Here is a 19,092-nt window from a genome sequence, read left to right on the forward strand (position 1 = left end):
TTCCTCACCAGAAGGAGGAGGAGCTGTTGTACCACATTGTACGCGAGATCTGCATGCGTGTCTGTCTGCCTAAAAGATGAAATAGAACTATCTGACTAAAAATTGTTATAAATAGGCCCATTTTAAGATGCTAGGAACATTATTAATATAAAATCTTTGTTTTCTGCTGTAAGCTTTATCAAATGAATGGGGTTGCCTTCTTTATTCCTTTTTTTCTTTTTGACATTATATTAACTGGTGCCATTCAGGTTTTTAAAAAATGAGGTCACTTTTACATAAGTAATGTACATAAGGTTCTCATGACCTCATGACTTGTTAAACATCCGTAATTTGCCATCTGTGCTTGCTAACAAACATCCATTGTCGATAGCCGCTCTCTGAGAAGACTCACAGTGCGTGGTGCTATTGGTGCCACGCGCATCTGATATGGTCGTTCTTCAGCAAGTGACTGCTGAGCACCTGCCATGGGCCAGGCATGTGTTCGGAGCTGTTCACCCTGAAAAGTCTGGATTATCTGTAGTCCCACCTTTAAGGGTGGATAGACATAACTAAGATGTCTGTTTAGAAATGAGATTGTAGAAGGTGGTGTTGATATGTAAGGTCCTGAAACAAGTCTCCACATGTCAGCACCAGAGAGAGCAGGAAGCAAGAGGTGTGATCCGCTAACGGGTGTGGGAAGGTTGTAATCAAGCCGAGCTACAAGTTGGGGGCGTGTGCAGGAGAAGAGGCCTCTGCTGTCTGTTGCAAGATATGTGGCAGGACGAAGCTCTGTGTATGATTCCAATAACAAAATAGTCATCACTGTGTTCCCTTTGGGTAAGGTTCTTAAGAGGAACTGCTTCTAATCCCTTCTTCCCCCAGTGTCTTTGACAGTGTACCAGCTCCTGCGGCAGCTGAGTCACCCTGAGTTTCTTTCCTGTGCCTTACCTAAGAACACAGCCTCCTGCACTTGCACCTGGGAGAATTCCTTCTCCCTGCGCCCTTCCCCATAGTCTGTAAAGGGAGATATTCCCTCCTCCTTCTTGCATTGTCTCCTCCCCTCATATCTCAGCAAGAGGATAAGCCTCAAATATGGCTTATATAGTCCATACATATGCCACAGTGTGTTTTTATTTGTTTACTTCAGTTGGAGGTTTTTTCCATCAGTTATTGCTTAACAGTAATTTCAAGTATTTCCTAAGTGTTTAAGGATAAATAAAAATACAGCCTCTCAGTTTACCTTTAATCTCTCTTATATATGTGCCTTTTCATTACTAAGAATAATCAGAAAACATAATGAAATCCACAAATAAGACCTGCAATAAAATTGATTGCTGAGGAATTCTAAAGCAAATTCACCTAAAAACTAACTTTTCAAGGATTTTTCTCTCCATTTTGACATTTTTAGGCAATTCCAGGGCCACACAGACGGGGCCAGCTGTATTGACATTTCTAATGATGGCACCAAGCTCTGGACGGGCGGCCTGGACAACACGGTCAGATCCTGGGACCTGCGCGAAGGGCGGCAGCTGCAGCAGCACGACTTCACCTCACAGGTGTGGTCTTGCGCCGTAATGTTTCAGAAGCCTTCGTTTTGTGAAATAGGTGGCATGCTTAAGAAGGGGCACTTCCTTTATAGTGAGACAAAGTCACTTTTGACTCTGGAATAGACAGCTGAAAATTCCATTGTTTTCTATCAACATAAAACAGTATATATTCTATTGAAGGATTAATAAATCTCTTTTATTATAAGCTTTTAGCATGTTTTTCAAAGTCCATTACTCTATATATAGTTGAATTGTACATCATTTATTACTAAATTATATTGGTGGAGATTTGTCTCATTAATTTGGCATCACTTGTTTGGCTTTGATTTTTTTTCCCTGTACAATGTAAATAATCTTAATTTCCTTTTAATTTAAGTAGTATACCCAGAAGAAACAGTGCCTCCCAGTTAAAGGAAGTGTGTCTTCTGTAGCCATTATAACTGTCACCTGTTTTAATTCTAGATATTTTCTCTGGGCTATTGCCCAACTGGAGAGTGGCTCGCAGTGGGGATGGAGAACAGTAACGTGGAAGTGCTCCATGTCACCAAGCCAGACAAGTATCAGCTCCATCTGCACGAGAGCTGCGTGCTGTCGCTCAAGTTTGCCCACTGTGGTAAGCAAGCCCTCTGTCCTCTCCTGTCAGCCAGAATCCTGCCTTCTGACCTCCTGCTGATGCATTTTAAGTCAGACCCTGCAGTTCATGAACATGTCTCTCCTCAAAACTACCACTTCCTTAATAAGCCTACTTCCCTAACGCCATGCAATTTCCTGGCATTCAGCCACTTTGTCCTTGTCATAGTATAATCAACTGAATGTAGGAGCGTGAGCTATAATTTTCAGTGAAAACAACTCTTATTTGTTGCAAATTAGATGAGTTTCCTATGAATAGCTTGAAGCTCTGTAAAGCAGGTCTCAGTGTCTGACAGAGTATCACGAACTGCTTTTCTTGAAATCCTCTTCCTGTAGGCAAATGGTTTGTGAGCACTGGAAAGGACAACCTTCTGAACGCCTGGAGAACACCGTATGGAGCCAGTATATTCCAGGTAACAGCTGGTTTAGCTTTCACTTACCTTGTGCTCACTGCATGGGAGTAGTCTATCAAGCTCTTTCCGTGCATCCTTGCAGATTAGTAATGGGCAGGTAAGTGTCTAGGACAGTGGTTCTCAACCTTCTGGCCCTTTAAATACAGTTCTTCATGTTGTAACCCAACCATAAAATTATTTTTGTTGCTACTTCATAACTGTAATGTTGCTACTGTTATGAATCGTAATGTAAATATCTGATATGCAGGATGGTCTTAGGCGACCCCTGTGAAAGGGTCGTTCAACCACCAAAGGGGTCGTGACCCACAGGTTGAGAACCGCTGGTCTAGGAAGTAGGAGTTAGTGTGATTCCTGTTGCACAGAGAAAGAAGAAGACTGTGCCTCGGGAGGCTAGTGTCACAGCCACAAGCCGTGGAGCCAGGAGCCTCTCCGGTTCTCTCTGCGCCCAGAGCCCAGGTGCTATGCCTGCTGCATGGCCAGCTCTTTGTGCCTCAACCCCCTTAGACGCTGTCATGGAGGGTTTTTGTTTCTGTAATTCTTTTTTTGTTTGCATGGTTTATTTAAAATTTTTGTTTAATATTTTAGCATTTTGCTGACTATTATTATTGCTCTTTCTTTGAACTCCCCCCCACCCCCAAAAAAGGAGAAAAGAGTGTTATGGAAAAACATTCAGTAAATCTTGATTAATTTTATAAACTTTTATTCTTATTGACTTAGTGGTACTTTTTGTAGTTTGTGAAATTATTTGTAAAAGAAATAAATTTTAGACATGATACACACAATCTCCTTCCTCACTCTCTTATTGGTATGGAGAATTTTATAGGCAAGTTAAAGAAGATTCTCTTTATAATCTTATTTAATTAGGATGTTATTTTTATAGGTTCTTTTTTTTTGTATTAATAACATAACAGATTTGCAGGTTTTTTTGACCTAGTGATATTAAGTCATCGTAGAGTAGGTTATAATTGAATCAAAAAATACATAGATTGAGTGAAAATACTGTGCAAGGTAATCAATAGAAGAAAAATTGCTGATTCTTGCTGTCATAAAGTTTATAATCTTAATATAGTGGCAGGTTTTTTGTATTGTGGGTCACAGCCTCTTATATGGTCCCAATTAGGCCTTTAAAAATAATAATAATATTAGAGTGCATGTTTTGTAGCAAGTATACATATGTATCTTATGTGTATACTGGATTGTGAAGTAAAATGTATTTATTCAGGTCGTGATCAAAAAAGTTTGAGGGCCCCGGCTGGGTGTTTCAGTAGGCTGGAGCATCATCCTGTGTACCAGAAGGATTTGGTTGATTCTCAGTCAGGGCATATACCTAGGTTGGGGGTTTGATCCCAGGTTGGACCACATACGTGAGGCAACTGATCAATGTTTCTCTCTCACATTGATGTTTCTCCCTCCATTCATCCCTCCCTCTTCCCGTAAAATCAGTTTTTAAAAAAAACATAAAAGTTTGAGAAACACTGGTAGTGGGTTAGCAGCTGCATGTCAAACATTTATTTTTTAATTATTCAAAGTCCTAGTTAAAATCCTGTGGGTATTTTTGTTTTTTTGTTTGATCGTTAGTTAGCACAGTTCAGTTAAAAGTTAACATTAACCCCTTTGTAGTTAGTACAATTGAACAAGGTACCCAAGAGCTCGAAGTGTGATACATTTTTCTTTCTAAATATTGACTCCCTCCCTGCTTGCTAATTGTGTTCCAGTTTTTCACAGGGGAAAATTGGAAATATTTTTACACCCCCCATTAAAAAATGTAGTGTTTTAATTTTATTATTGTTGACACTATTACAGATGTCCCCATTTCCCCCTTTGCCCACCTCTATCCTACCCCCGCCCTCTTCTCCTCTGACCATCACCGCTTTGTTATCTGTGTCCATGGATTTTGCATACATGTTCTTTGGCTAATCCCAGTGTTTTCATTGCTCTGGCCCATGTATTACCTTACTTGAACACTATGGCAACCCTCTAGAGAGGGCAGGACAGTAAGATGTCTTCACCTGTGTGCCTTTATTAGGAAACTATACAGCATTACCAAGTGGGATTTATTCCAGGGGTGCAAGGCTGGTACAATATTCGCAAATCAATAAACGTGATACATCACATAAGTAAATTGAAGGACAAAAATCACATGATCATATCAATAGATGCAGAAAAAGCATTCAACAAAATCCAACACTCATTTTTTATAAAAACTCTCAGCAAAGTGGGAACAGAGAGATCATATCTCAACATAATATTGGCAATGTAGCAGGATACAAAATTAACACCCGAAAATCGATGACTTTTTTATACACTAATCATGAATTCTCTGAAAGAGAAACTAAACAAATAATCCCATATACCATTGCAACAAAAAAATTAAGATACTTAGGAATAAACTTAACCAAGGAGGCAAAACACCTGTACTCAGAAAACTATAAACCATTGAAAAAAAGAGAAGAAGATATAAACAAGTGTAAAGAAACCAAGGCTCAGTCAGGTTAAGTGACATGTCTGGTGTTGGTAGCTCCACCTGAATCCAAGTCAAAGAAGTGAAGCTGAGGGGTTTCGTACTGAGACGCTCTGCTCTGACCTGTCTGGAGAACAGGATTTGAAATAGGGCCTTGCCTGGCACCTGATGTCCCCGGGTCAAGAGCCTGTAGACTCAGGTGAAGTGTCCCCGGAGGGCGCCTGGCTTCGCTGCTGTGTTAAGGAAGCACCATGACTGCCTTTCCTGCTTCGGCTCCTCTTTGGGCAGCGGAACACACTTACGCTTCTTTTCGCTCTAAGTTCTCCAGTCCTGCCTCGCAGTATTAATGGGCTTCTCTTTTGTATTTAATCTTTTTATTTTTATTTTTCTTTCCCAGTCCAAAGAATCCTCATCGGTGCTCAGCTGTGACATTTCTGTGGATGACAAATACATTGTCACTGGCTCTGGGGATAAGAAAGCCACGGTTTACGAAGTTATTTATTAAGGACAAATCTCCATGCGGACTGGACTCCTTCTCCTTGTAGCACTTTCTTCTGTCAGCCTCCCCGGGCCCCTCACCCCCATCTAAAACCAAGGATTTCAAATACTCACTGCAGTAGTGGCGTCGAGCCCCCTTCCTTCCCCCTCCTCCTTGCTATGGAATTGTGAATATTCATTAAGAGAACCTGTGATACCAAATCTTCAGCTCTCTACTTGGAAGAACATGGAATAACCATACTTAACAGTGAATGGAAACTTTATGTATTATATCTGTAATATATTTATTTTGTTTAAAGAAGGCTTTCTAACAATGACTGACTAAATAAAGCTGTCTGCTCCTGCATTGATAATGAAGATGCGTTGTATTTGGTACCCCTCCCCCCTTTTTTTGGCAAAGGAGGGGAAAGGAAGGTTTAAAATAATTGATTAAAAATGTCGCTAAATGTAGACTAATGACTGTATAGAGATGTGAAATGTATAATTACATATTGAAGCAATATGTTGCTGTGTTGTTAGATTTATTTTCTACTTATTTTCAAGATGTTTGGAAATTTGAACAATTAGAACATGACAGGCCACATCATATTCATTTGAGTCTATTTGGACAACTTTAATCAGTATATCTATAGCTTTAGATTATATTCGATAAAAGTAATTGGACTTTTTCTTTTCTTTATTTTTTTGGACTTGTTGGCAAGTGTCTTTGTAATATGTTCCTAATTCCTTTTTTTTATTGTATTATAGACAAATGAACAAGTTAAATTTGGCCTCAAAGAGAGAACTTAATCCCTCTGAATATTTTTGCCACATTTCTTTGCAAAGGGAGAAGTTTCTCTTGGGGCAGTTTTGTCATTAGGAGAGATTATGGGCTATTTTTTGGCATGTTTGCAGACTGCACAGATTCCTCCTGCTGTGCAAGTCAAGTCTTTTACAAAACAAGGACAGCAGAGGAGGATTTGCAAGGACCCCCCTCTGACCCCCAGAAAGAATGGACTCTCGCCTGGGATGAGGACTTACTTCCTTACCTCTGCTTCTTTCCATGTCTTAGTTGGATGTCCCTGAAATGGACACAGGCTGTGCCATTGTGCCGGAAACATTGTGTTATCTTTTATGTTGTCGTTGTTGCTGTTAAACTATGATATGTGACTTCTTTTTTTATTATTATTTTTTGTTTGAATGCTTTAAAAATCTTCTAAGTCTGTGGATCTGCTGATGTACAGTGCCTTTGCTGCTATGGATCAAAATCAAGAGAACCGTGTAGATAAACTTTATTGTATAAGTAGAAAATTACTTAATTTCATACTAGAAATGGATGGATGCTGCAAGTTGAAATGGGCTGTCCATTGACGTTCCTAATGTGGTAGCAGAAAAAAAAAACTGGTGTCTTAAGTGCTTAGTGTTTGATGTCATTAACAGTTTCGTAAAACCCTACAGTGTAGAAAGATTTTGATACTAAACTGTGCATTGTACATAGTTTTAATGCATTGTATTGACCACCAGTACTTCTATAATGGTAGATTGTTTGTGCATTCAGACTTTTAAGCATTAAACATAAATAACTTCTAGTATGCTCATTTCTAATTCTTTGATCTGCTGGCGATAGTTTATTTTTGTCTTGGACTATGCCACTTCTAGCTATTAAAAATTATAGGTTTTATTCAAGAAGATTAGTGTTAAACTAATGTGGACTTTTTATTTGTTGCTATTTTATTTTTATATTTACTTTTACTTGAGAAGAGCTAGAGGGGGAGAGGTTATCAATGACAGGTTGCTACCAACTATTTATTGCGTGCCTCTTTGGTGTATAAAAGTACTGTCCATCAAAAAGTGGTTATGTTACTCAAAGCCTTGATGCTTTAGAACTGCTGCTCAGTGGTTACCACTAGCCATCTGTGCCGGTTTAAGTAGGTTTATTAATTAAATATTCAGTTTATCAGTCACACTAACTACATTTCAAGTGGCTATGGTTCGACACGAATTGGTAGAACCTTTCCATCATTAAGGTAAGGTCTGTGGGACCAACACTGCTTTTGAATCGCCCATACATACCATTTCCAGCCATGTGGGTTTGGGAAGCATTCCCAACACAGTGCATGAAGTCTCTTACAGCAGAAGGCCTCATGGACTGATACCGGTTGGGTGTGAAAATTTGGCATAAGAAGGAGCTTAAAGAATTCTAAATTCCTGGGACTCAAACACCTGTTATTTTCAGGCTTTGCTGGGTAGGAGCCTGAGATGGGAGCCCCACGGTGGTGTGAAGTGTGCTCAGTGGTAAGAGGTGTTGACTTCTTGTGCTAAGAGTTCAGTGTTCATCAACACAAGGTTGGAAGCAGCACTTCAAGTGTGAGTACTGTGAGAGCTGCTACATCAAATGATAACATTTTTTAAGTATTCTTAGCTCAATTAATGGCAGTGTATCCTTATTAAAACTTCTTAAAAAGTGAGATCTGGAGTACAATCATTTTGGCACAAACAGTAGGACATTTGCATACTGAGTTTAAGCTTCCAGAAGGAGGAAGTGCCATCCTCAGGAAATTAATTCCTTTTGGTGTCTGATATGTCAAATCTGGGATGTCCTTCAGTTTTTTTCTGACCCAAACATTGTCTGTTTTATTGAAGTAAAAATTGAGATGAATCCGTAAATAGATCTACCTCTTTAAATAGGCGTCTGTCTCCTCTCATTGCAGAGGTTTCATCAGATACAGTTGTTACATCTTCTATAGAATACTCAGGCCTGGGTTGACCTGCACAGAAATCTTAATGTTGTTGATGTAATCATAACTTGGTTTACCATGGTTTTTACTCCCCAAGTATGGTGTTGCGGAGTCTGAACAACAACAGATAGGAAACAGCCAAGGGAAAATTAGTTCCAGTGAAAGAACAGAGTGGTATAGGACTGGAAGATTAAATTACGTGGAATTACCAAGAAATGGAGGGAAAAAATCCAGACTAAAGCCATCAGACCTTTCTAAGACTGGCAGGTGAAATGGAGAAAAAACTCTAAGATCTTCAAGTGTCTGCATATACACACCTCACTTTTGGCCCACTATTTAGCCAGGTTGGCTTCTTGGCTAGTGAGCTGCAAAAAAATCCGCTGAGTCCTGGAATGGTGAACACAAACTTGAACTGCAGCCTGAAACACCTACAAGTGGTTGGAATTGCACAGTCATGGGATAGAAACTTTCAAAGCATCTCTCATAGCCCTGGGATTCTGGGGACACTGCAGCCAGGAGTAGGGGAAATTGACACCCCAGAGTGAGAAGACCACAGACAGAAACAAAATGTCCAACACTGTCCGCTGAGAATTTTGGCAGTTGTAAGAAAATCTTTACTGCCGCAAGTAAGCAATTATAAAATTGCCAAGATGTTGGTACAGAAAACACTTAATTCCTTCACACTCCAGGCTGCTCATTTCTGTAGCTCCCCAACTCCTGGGCCACCTGTAGAATGACTTTCACCAATGAGCTGTGGGGCCTGCCGCCCATCAGAGGCTACTGACCAGTCCTGTTGTTTTGAGCTAATTGCATTCATTTACTTTCCTATTCCAACTTCTATTCAAAACTGACAGCGGAAATGACATTTTTGTTAACCCGAGCACATCAGACAACCTCTTGGATATTACACTTTAACAGTGATGCTATCATAATGGGAGGGACTAACTCTGGCTGTAAGTTGCCATTGACATTTTATTTTAGTTTTGTTTGGGCGTTTGGCAGCAAGTGACAGAATCGTTTGGGTCTCAGGTAGAATTAGTAGAAAAATTCCCAGCTGGAATCTTAGGTACTGGACCTGCAAGGAAGGAGGGTTCCCACAGGGCTGCCTGTGACCAGAGGAAAATCATGAGCACAAGCCTTTTTGCAGACGCCCCCCTTTATCTCACAGCAGGCCCACACAGCCGGATGCTGGAACACAATTTACGCAGGGCACCCAAAGGACTGGAGTATGAGAAAAGCAGTTCACCCAAACTCTCTACCCTCCCACGGAAAACTAGCTGACCTGAACCCCAATGCTCCGAATTGCAGTTGAAATTCCATGCCGGTTGCCCAACACGACAGGTTGGAAGAAAAACGAGAAAATGTTCCACATGCTTCCACCTCCCTGCTCTTTGCTTCTCAGTTTCACGCACATTAGCTGCTTGAGATTTCAGCATCACGAAATGTCTGGAAAACTCCTTAAGTCCATGACAAATTGAAGGGAGAGAGATAGAGAGTTAGAAATATCAATGAGAGAGAAACATCGATCAGCTGCCTCCCGCACATTTCCCACTGGGGATGTGCCCGCAACCCAGGTACATGCCCTTGACCGGAATCGAACCTGGGACCTTTCAGTCCGCAGGCCGACGCTCCATCCACTGAGCCAAACCAGTTTCGGCCAGAACCAACAAGTTTAATGTTATTTTGGAAGAATAAACTCCCATAAATGCCATGCTTTATTTGACTTGAGCCCGGCAAGATACACACACACACACACACACACACACACTAGAAGGTACTTGTGGAGTATGTGGTTTTGAGAATGTAGGCAGTAAATTTTTCACTCTGTTATGGTGGAGTCCAAATGAATGCCCAAATGGTTTTCAGTGGCCCAGCTTTTCTCCCCACACCCAGGTAGCAGTTGGCCATTTCCCAAACTTCACAGTCTCTTCTGACAGAAACTAGCGTAGGGGGTACCCTGGCCATATCCCGTGTCATGTGGCAGAGAGTTGGACTTGAGCTAGAGATTTTTGTTCATTCCCGGGGTTGGGGAAGTAGAATGTGTTAGCAGTGGGAACTAAGTCAAAGATAGAACGCTGTCGGCCTTGTGATCACAAGGGCTCCAACATAGAAAACAACCAGGTCAGCATGTGCCTGCCTTCTCCCAGGGCCAGCACCTTGGGGACAGGAAGAGACACCGACAGGAACGAGGGCTGGAGTGAGAACTGGAACCGCCATGCAGCAAGCAGAGCAGTTTTCCTTACAGGGCAGCTTCTCATTAGTTGAAGAACTTCAGTATAAAGCCTACTGGCCCCCAACATCTATTAGGTCAAGTCTTGGCATCGTGCATCCAATGCAGAGGAGGCTGGTGCAGCTGGGAACAGAGCACCCCCCGCCCCCCCAAGCCTGTTTGTGGTTCCTGGGTGAATGAAAACAAGACTTTGTTTCTGGATTCACTCAAGAAATTGTGTTAAACTTTGTTCTTTTTAAAAATATATATATTTTATTGATTTTTTACAGAGTGGAAGAGAGAGAGATAGTCAAACATCAATGAGAGAGACACACCGGTCAGCTGCCTCCTGCACACCCCCCACTGGGGATGTGCCTGCAACCAAGGTACATGCCCTTGACCGGAATCCAACCTGGGACCTTTCAGTCCGCAGGCCGACACTCTATCCACTGAGCCAAACTGGTTAGGGCTAAACTTTGTTCTTAAATCTCAGATTTTCATTTTCCCTTTTATTTCTTCTCCAAGCAATCAGTGTCAATGAAATGTAATTTCAAGTTTTATGACTGAGCTGGGAAACTCGGGCTTTCTACAATGATGATGGGTCCACCTGACTCCAGGCACATCTTTAAGCATCAAAGTCTTAGTGTGGTCAAGAACAGCCTCCTGGGCACCAGACAGTTGTGAAGATGACTCTGAGGCTAGTGGCCTTCCTTGGTTCCCAGGCACTGGGTTCCTGAGAAGAGATGGCCTTAAAAACAAAGGATGAAGTGTCTGTCCCTAATGAGATTTTCAGTGGTGACTCAAGCTAAGAGTGAAGGATTCAGCCCCAGTCGCTGAGGGGGTAGACTCGCTTTCATACTGAATGGTTGGGCTGGACCTTGCAGACCTTCTGTGGGTGCACTTTGAGCCAGAAGAACCAAAAGGGCTGTGTTCAGTTCCTTCAGATTTGGAAGACACTATTTCCACGTAGTGGAATTTTGTGCTTGTTTGACTTTTTCTGCCGAAGATTTGTTTTTGCACGAGTTACAAAGAACAGTGTTCGATGCCTTTTTCCTATTACATGTTATTAGGTTTGTAAAACTCATGTAAACTTGTAACCCGACCATAGACCTGCAAGGGGAAGAAGATATAGCACGTTGGTGTGGCCCAGGTTTATAAAGTTGTCTTTTCCCACAGCTTTAATAGGTTATGACATATTACGTAATTTGAAGGTATGTATACAAGGTGATGATTTGATACACACATGTATATCGTGAAATGGTTGTCACAATAAAGTTAGTTAACACATCCATCACCTCAATTTGTGTGTGTGTGACAACAGCTAAGATTTACTCTCAGCAATTTTCAAATATATAATACAGTATTGCTACCTATAGTCACCATGCTGTATATAAGATTCCCCAGAACTTATTGATCTTATAGCTGGAAGTTTTGCCCCAAATGCATTGTGAAAAAACTTCTGGTATTCTTCGAATATTCCATCTTGGCATTGGAAATAGGGATTTGTGGGTCTGTACCTCTGTGTTCCCCGTGTTACAGGTGAGAAATTGGATCCACAGATGCCAAATAACTTGAATGACTAGTGAATTGAATAGAGCCGTGTCTTCCGCCTCTCCCCACGGTCAGCAGGTCAGTGACCGGAACACGGTTGCCCAGAGTGTTCCTTTGGCTCCCTCTTTTATATTGCTCTGTCTCACTCCCATATACCACTTCCATGTGCTCTCTGCTCTCTTCTAATCAGTAACTGAACATTACTCTCTCACCATGCACAAGCAAACGTTCATACATTTTCTTTAAAAAAAAAAAAAAAAAAAGGTGAGCCTGGGCTTTGCTACAAGTGGTCTCAGCTCTGAGAAGCTTGCTTTTTGGTGATACTATTTCCTACGTGACTAAAAGTCTGATCTTTAGTCAACAGGTATTGTTACAAGTTTTGGTTACTTTAATGGTAACCAAAACATCACCAAGAAAGATGTGGCACCAAAAATATCTATTTTTTTTAATCCTCGATATTTTTTCCATTGATTTTTAGAGAGAGTGGAGGGAGAGGGAGAGACAGAGAGAAATGCCAGTTGGTTGCCTTTTGCATGCCCCTGTCAAGGGCCAGGAGCCTGCAACCGAGGTGTCTGCCCTTGACTGGAATCGAACTGGGGACCCTTCAGTCCTCAGGCTGATGCTATATCCACTGAGCCAAACCAGGTAGGTTGATATCTTTCAATTTCTAATTGGAAGTGTTTTAGTTCATGTGTTTTCTTTCTCTTTCAAACTTTAAATGTAATTAACTTAAAAAAAATTTTTTTTAGTTTGTATTGCTCTTTTGATAAAATGGCGTGTTTTGTTTGGGACTTTTCTTCTTTTTTTTTTTGTAAAGCACTTTGTAGCGTGAAAAAAATAGTCTTATTTGAAAGATGGGTCACATGGGAAGATTTTCTTTGATTACTAGTGTGTGTTTTGATGTATGAGCTCATGAAGGCCCAACCATGGTGGTTAAAAAAGAAGTGTTTTCACTCATGTTAAAAGTTCACTGAGGTGACTGGAGGCTCTGCTCACAGGACAGATTGAGCTTCAAGGCAAAGGACACAGGTAGTTTGAAATCCTGGGAGCCACTATTCTGGGCCCACAAAGGCGTTTTGATTGATTGCCCTGGTTCAGGGACAGTTTGATTATGTACTAAGTGCTTGATAACACGCACCTCTATTAAAAAGGTCAATTCTCTCCACCACCAAACAAAGAACTCTTAGGGTGTTCGAAGAGATGACTTTGTAGAATTTTAATTAAGATCTCATCATAGAACTCGGACCAGTCAAGTTACTATCTGATTGCTTTCCTGTGAAAAAAAATGGGGCTGCCGGAACCAGGGCAGAGATGCATGGCTGTTTAGACAAGTGCGTCATCGGGTTCCTCCAGGAGAAGTGAGCAGCTGTGAGTGTTTTAAGGATCACATTTTAGGGATGTGGCAAAACCATAATCCTGTTAATCTGTGGTCCTGAAAAATCTTTCCTGAAATATCCAACAGCCCGGGAGTGTCACTATGTCCATATTTGAACAGTGATGCCCTGCTCATGTCACCCTCTCTTTGGAGGTGACAGTTGTTTATGATGCCAGTGGCTGGCACACCGAGCAGTGAGAAATGTTAGTTCCTTCCCTGATTCACACACTTTCCCTCATGCTGTTACGTAAGAGAGCATTTTTACTGGATATTTCTTCCAGACTATTGTTTGACTAACGGACATGTATAGAAGTTGCCATGTGGCAATAATCAAGCAGGTTGGCAATGGTGTTCAATAAGAAAATACTGTACAACTGTTTACAATGAAGATGGAGGAAACTTTTTAAAATAAAATTCTGTTTTAGTCCAATGTTTTCTAAGACCCTTAATCTTAAGGAAATGAGCTGGACATAGACACAGAAATCCACAGAACAGAGATGGTCCCTAACCTCACAGGGTTTGGGATGGAACAGGACTTCGTGTAAGTAAGTAATTGATGAAAACATAGTTGGATGGGTAGGATGCTAGGAGAGTTCAGAACACTACAGGACCACACAGAAAGGAGCCTAGCCCATTGGAGGGTCAGGGTTGGCTTTTGGAAGGTAGAGTCAGGATAGATTTTAGAAAGAAGTGACATCTAGGCTAAAACCTGGAGAATGTGTAGGGATTGATCCTATAAGGAAAGGAGTTCATGTAAATGGGAGAGGAAACCAGTGCAAATGCCAAGAGATGGCAGAGAACAGGGAAACTTCAAAGAATTTAAGCACAAAAAGTGGGGGGAGGGGGCATAGAGGAGAGGGAGGGGAGAGGAGCATCTCTTGAAAGGCCTTGAGGATAGGCCACAGAATCAAACAGCTAGTGAGCAAGCAGCCTGGGGATCCAGGAAGCAGGGAGCTTCTCTTCAGAGCTGCAGGAGCCCAAGGCGCCAATGGTTCTAGAGTGCTGCTGTCAAATGAGATGGTATTAGTCATTTCCTGTCTCAGGAAAGACCCTGGATTCTGTTTTGTTCTCTCTCTCTCCCTCTTGGACCACTCACTCTGCCGGCTGCCCTGCTGTGAGCACCCAAGGGAGCTGTGTGCTGAGCATCTCAGGCCTCTGGCCCACCACATGTGAGTGAGCTTGGAAGCAGACCCTCAGCCCTGGCCACACTTCGTTTGTAGATTCATGAAAGGCCCTGAGCCATTATCACCAGGCTAAGCCACTCCTGGATTTTTGACCCACAGGAATTATGAGATAGTAAACTTTTGATGCTTAACGCTACTAAGTTTTGAGGTAATTTATTATGCAGCAGTAAAAATGCAGAATACAGTGTCTGTAACTGTTGTTCCTCCTACATCAATCCAGTTCTGTTATTCAGTTCTCTTTACATCACCTTTTATTTCTGATCTCCCTCCAAATTATTATTAAACCAATAATGACTTTCAGGGGTTACTTGTTCATTTATAGCCATATCTGTTTATTTTTCTCTGTAAGCATGATAAAGTCCTATAACTGTAACGTCTTGGGATTTTTATTGTTTGAACACTTTTTTTTAACATCTAAGGAGTAAAATATACAAAGAAGACTTTCTTTAGTTATAGGGAGAAAACAGAGGCCAAGGAAACTGACTTGATAAAAATAAGAAAGGTAAGTTGTCATGATGGGGAGATGTTGAGATTGGAAAGAACCTGCCAATAGTACTTGAGCATTTCCTTCATGCAAAAATGGTCAGCTCTAAGAGGCAGCGGCACTATTTCTCCCTGGGAGGGCAGAGCGCTAAATGAAATCTGGAAGTTTTAAAGAAAATGTTAAGTGGCGATTATATTCTCATTATACTCAAATAATTTAATGATCCTTAAGAGCTGGTGGGTATTATTGCATTAGAGAATTCCCTGAAAGAGCAATTAAAATACTGTTTCTCAAAAAAAGGAATGGGGACCATAGTTCTTTATTTAACCTTCAAGTCACTCTTATGTAACCATGCAAATAACAGCAGTATGAAATGTTTATAACATATATGACAAAGTTTTAATATTTTTGTATATGATTAGCTTTTATAAATCAATTAGAAAATGTTCCAATGGAGAACTGGGCAAATGACACAAATGGACTGTTTAGCATAAGGAGGGGCAAATTTTTTCTTCCCTAATATGCTGGTCCCCACCCACCCATTCACTTTGGAGTCATGATGACTCACCAAGCAATAGCTCTCCTACCCATCATCTTTTCACTGAACAAGTGGAAAGTATTGATTGAGCCCGTACTAGGACTGTGTTTGGGACTGATGAGCCTAATAGACCATCCAGGAGCTATTCATTTCTGGGCCAAATATCACACCAAATAGCTTCTACCCAACACCCTACCCACCAACTTAAAGCTGAAACACAGAACTGTGTCTTGACAACAAATTTCCTCTGAAGTCATCTGTTGATGAGCATATCATGGAAGATGGAATCAAGAGCTTTGTAAAATTCAAGTTCCATTACATCTATTTCATCCCTCTGATCTGCCGGGCCTGTCACTCTGTTTTAGAAGGAAATTAGATGGTACTGACAAGGCTGCTCTTCACAAAGCAATGTTGATTATTACCTGGGATTCTGCGATCGTCTGGGTGTTTGCAAATTGATTTTTTGATGATTTGTTCTAGTATTTTTCAAAGTATGAAAGCTAAACTGAGTACTCTATGATTTTCAGAGCTATCCCTTTCTCCAATATAGATCTTATTTTTTTGTGGCCACACAGATCTCCATAGAATTTTTTAAAATTGCTTTTGAAAAACGTCATTAGACGTGCTTAGAAGTGATGTAAGGGTAAACACTTAAAGGAAATGATGACTGGAATATTTACAGTTAATTGGGGAAAAAAACACACAGGGTACGAAGAACTGAAGTCTAGAGTGTTTCATGAATTGGCAAAATCCTCAAAGATTTGCAAGGCCACCTCCACTCCTCTGAGGTTGGCCTTAAACAAAACTGGGATTTAAAAGATTACCATTGTAGGGGGTTGACTATAGGTAATGCTTAGTGATATAGGTAAAGATGTTTAAGGCAAATTGATTCAAATATTTCTTCCCCTCGGCAAGCTTGCCTTGTAAAAGATACATGCAGATTACAGGATAACATGTACTTTTGAGATATGAAGAGATTTGTTTAGCCCTCCAAAGAGAATCACTGATGGAGATTGGTTTAACTGCTCCCCCCCCCCTGTCATTAAGATAAATTCCATATCATATTAGATGATAATATGATAAAATGCCAGTTATAGAGTAAGGCCTGCCTGTTGAGCTGCTGCTGATAAATATTAGAAGCACAGGTGAAGTCTCCCTCTAACTAATGTAGGAAAATCTGTTCAGCAACCAGCCTCGCCTGTTACCATGTGGAAATGAAGATGACAACTTCTGAAGTTGTACCAAACTCATTTGTAGGAAAACCAGCGAATAGATGTGAAAACTCCTTCCCCCCAAAACATCTGTAGGTTAAAAACTAGGAGAACACACCTGGATGTGCTCCAGACAAAGAAACGAAGGGATTTTCTTCCTTCTCTAGTTACCTTCTTGGCACAATCGCAGGCCCATTGGTACACTTAGCTTTGGGGTCTCAAAGCGATAGTTCAGGAGAGTTGTGTGACTCCTAGGCAGACAGAACCATTTTTTTTTATTTTTTATTACAGGAGCACTTAATTCTTTCTCACTTTAAGTGTGAAAGCCATTTGGGCGATAGCCCAGGCAGGGTATTGCAGATTGGGAGTGAAAAGCTCTTGGCCTCTGAGAAGCAACAGTAAGGGGAAAATTCAGTTACCATTTACTAAGAGACTAAGAAAAAAATTGCATTTAGAAAAAAATTTGTTTTTGGCAACTGTGCTCAATACTCTCGACTTTGGAAGTTAAACATGGGAAAATGTTGTAAACGGGTTGCACCATATTTGTCTATCACTCCCTTTTTGAAGTGGCAATCTGGGTGACTGGAAAGTATGAACACATCTCTATTCTGGTGCAGCTTGCCGAGAAATGCAAGTTACAGAAGAAAGCCTGCCTGGGGGCTGCTGCTTATAAATAGCAGGCATCTGGTTCATGCCCTCGAGGGGGGGCTTCCATTGTGATTTTTTTGCATGCGTGTGAAGGCAGCTAGTGTGTACCGGACAGGACAGCTCAGCTCTTGTGAGCTGGCAAGTAGTGACCGAAGGAGGAAAGGGGCCCAGCAAATAGCCGTTCTCCTGAATGTGCTCCTTGAGAAGTTGGGGTGTTTCCTGTAGCAGTAAACCTCATGCTTGGTTTGGGATGCTGGGCTGGCTGGAGGATTGCAGAGGAGGCTGAGAAAGTTCCGAGGTGTCACAGAGCATCAGGGCTGCCCACAGGTAGTTGGTGACATCTCATCCTCTAAGATGACAGGCATTCTCTTCCTCCTCCTTATTTTTTGATGGTGGTAGTCATTTTGTGAAATGATGGGCCTATAGAAAATTTGGGCAGATTATGGGATGTCGATATTCAGGTAGGAAAATAATATCATTAGGAGAGAGATAATAGTGTCTGCTGAGTAGGTTACCACCGCATTTACAACATTTTATTTAATTCCCTTGGTAACACAGTTATGTAAGTGGCATCAGCCCAAGTTAAATGCATGGAAATGGAGGTTCAGGGAAATGAAGGGATGGGCCCAGAATCTAACCAGTAAGTGGTGTGTTCAGTCTACCCAACTTGAGCTTGATGGCCCATGACCAGCTGCTTCATCTTTTCCTCCCGTGAGGAAAGCACGCTGTAGGTTACATTGAGAAGAAAGCCTGATTATCCTAGGAGACCAGGGAGCCTTTGCCGTGCAGCCTGGGGTGTGCCTTCCCACTTCTACAGGGAGCAGTGGGAGCTCAGAGGCCAGCCACTCTGGCAATTCTGTTGAGAGGTTGCATGTCGTAGTTCAGCACCAGGCCTGCATTACAGAGGGGATTAAAATGCCACTTGTCAACACTCTGTGAGCCTTTCAATTTTCAGGGTGAGCAAAAAGTCCTCGTTCATTCCTCTGGGATGGCTGTCATCCAGCTGTCATCTGGGCCCTTAGAGTGCATGTGTTTGTGCCGTTCACCTGGTCATATGTTTCACAGTGACATCTGGTGCTCTCTCCATCCTTCTCTGGTCCCTGGTTCAATTTAGATGGATATATTATTGGGTTTCTTATGCTTAACATCTAAATAAGCCAAATACATCTTGATGACTTGATACTTTAGGACCACCATTGTAGGGGTATTTTGAAGCCAGTTCAATGAAAATACCCAATGATTTCTAGACTTCTATTGGTTTGGTGGTAAATTCCTCACCAACCTGTTCACACAAAAAAATGTGTCCTATAGTTTCCTAGCTCTGCTGTCTTTCAGCAGAGATCTTGTAAGAGCTTCATGGGCCCATCTTGGTTGGGCACACCCAGGTGCAGGATCCCAAAAGTCGGTCCAAGGACAACATTATGTTCCTGATGATATTTTCACCAGATCTTTTCAACGAATGAACAAATGAATAAATAAATATAATAAGTCAGTTTTTAAAAATGAATCCATTTAAAGAAATGGTCTTTATTCTAAGTCAATGTTCCTCATGACTGTGTGTATATGTGTTAGAAATGTCTTTTCCATTAATTGATGGAAATTATAGGTGGTTGATGTTTAGTTTCAATAGCCTATTTTGCCCTTCCT

The 19,092-nt window shown here is 41.3% G+C and overlaps 1 protein-coding gene across 5 annotated transcripts in view; it reads left to right on the forward strand.

The window, feature by feature from the left end:
• Positions 1 to 7,099, forward strand: part of TLE4 (transducin like enhancer of split 4) — a 143,587-nt gene extending 136,488 nt beyond the window's left edge. For all 5 annotated transcript variants that reach the window (XM_015567387.1, XM_006769021.2, XM_015567385.1 and 2 more), the window contains 4 exons: positions 1,388 to 1,535; positions 1,989 to 2,139; positions 2,493 to 2,569; positions 5,428 to 7,099. In XM_015567387.1, the coding sequence (XP_015422873.1) occupies positions 1,388 to 1,535; positions 1,989 to 2,139; positions 2,493 to 2,569; positions 5,428 to 5,535 (484 nt within the window). In that variant the 3' untranslated portion in view covers positions 5,536 to 7,099. The remainder of the gene's footprint in view (positions 1 to 1,387; positions 1,536 to 1,988; positions 2,140 to 2,492; positions 2,570 to 5,427) is intronic.
• The last annotated feature ends 11,993 nt before the right edge of the window (positions 7,100 to 19,092 follow it).

Source organism: Myotis davidii, unplaced genomic scaffold (genome assembly GCF_000327345.1).
Source record: "Myotis davidii unplaced genomic scaffold, ASM32734v1 scaffold98, whole genome shotgun sequence".
NCBI lineage: Eukaryota > Metazoa > Chordata > Mammalia > Chiroptera > Vespertilionidae > Myotis > Myotis davidii.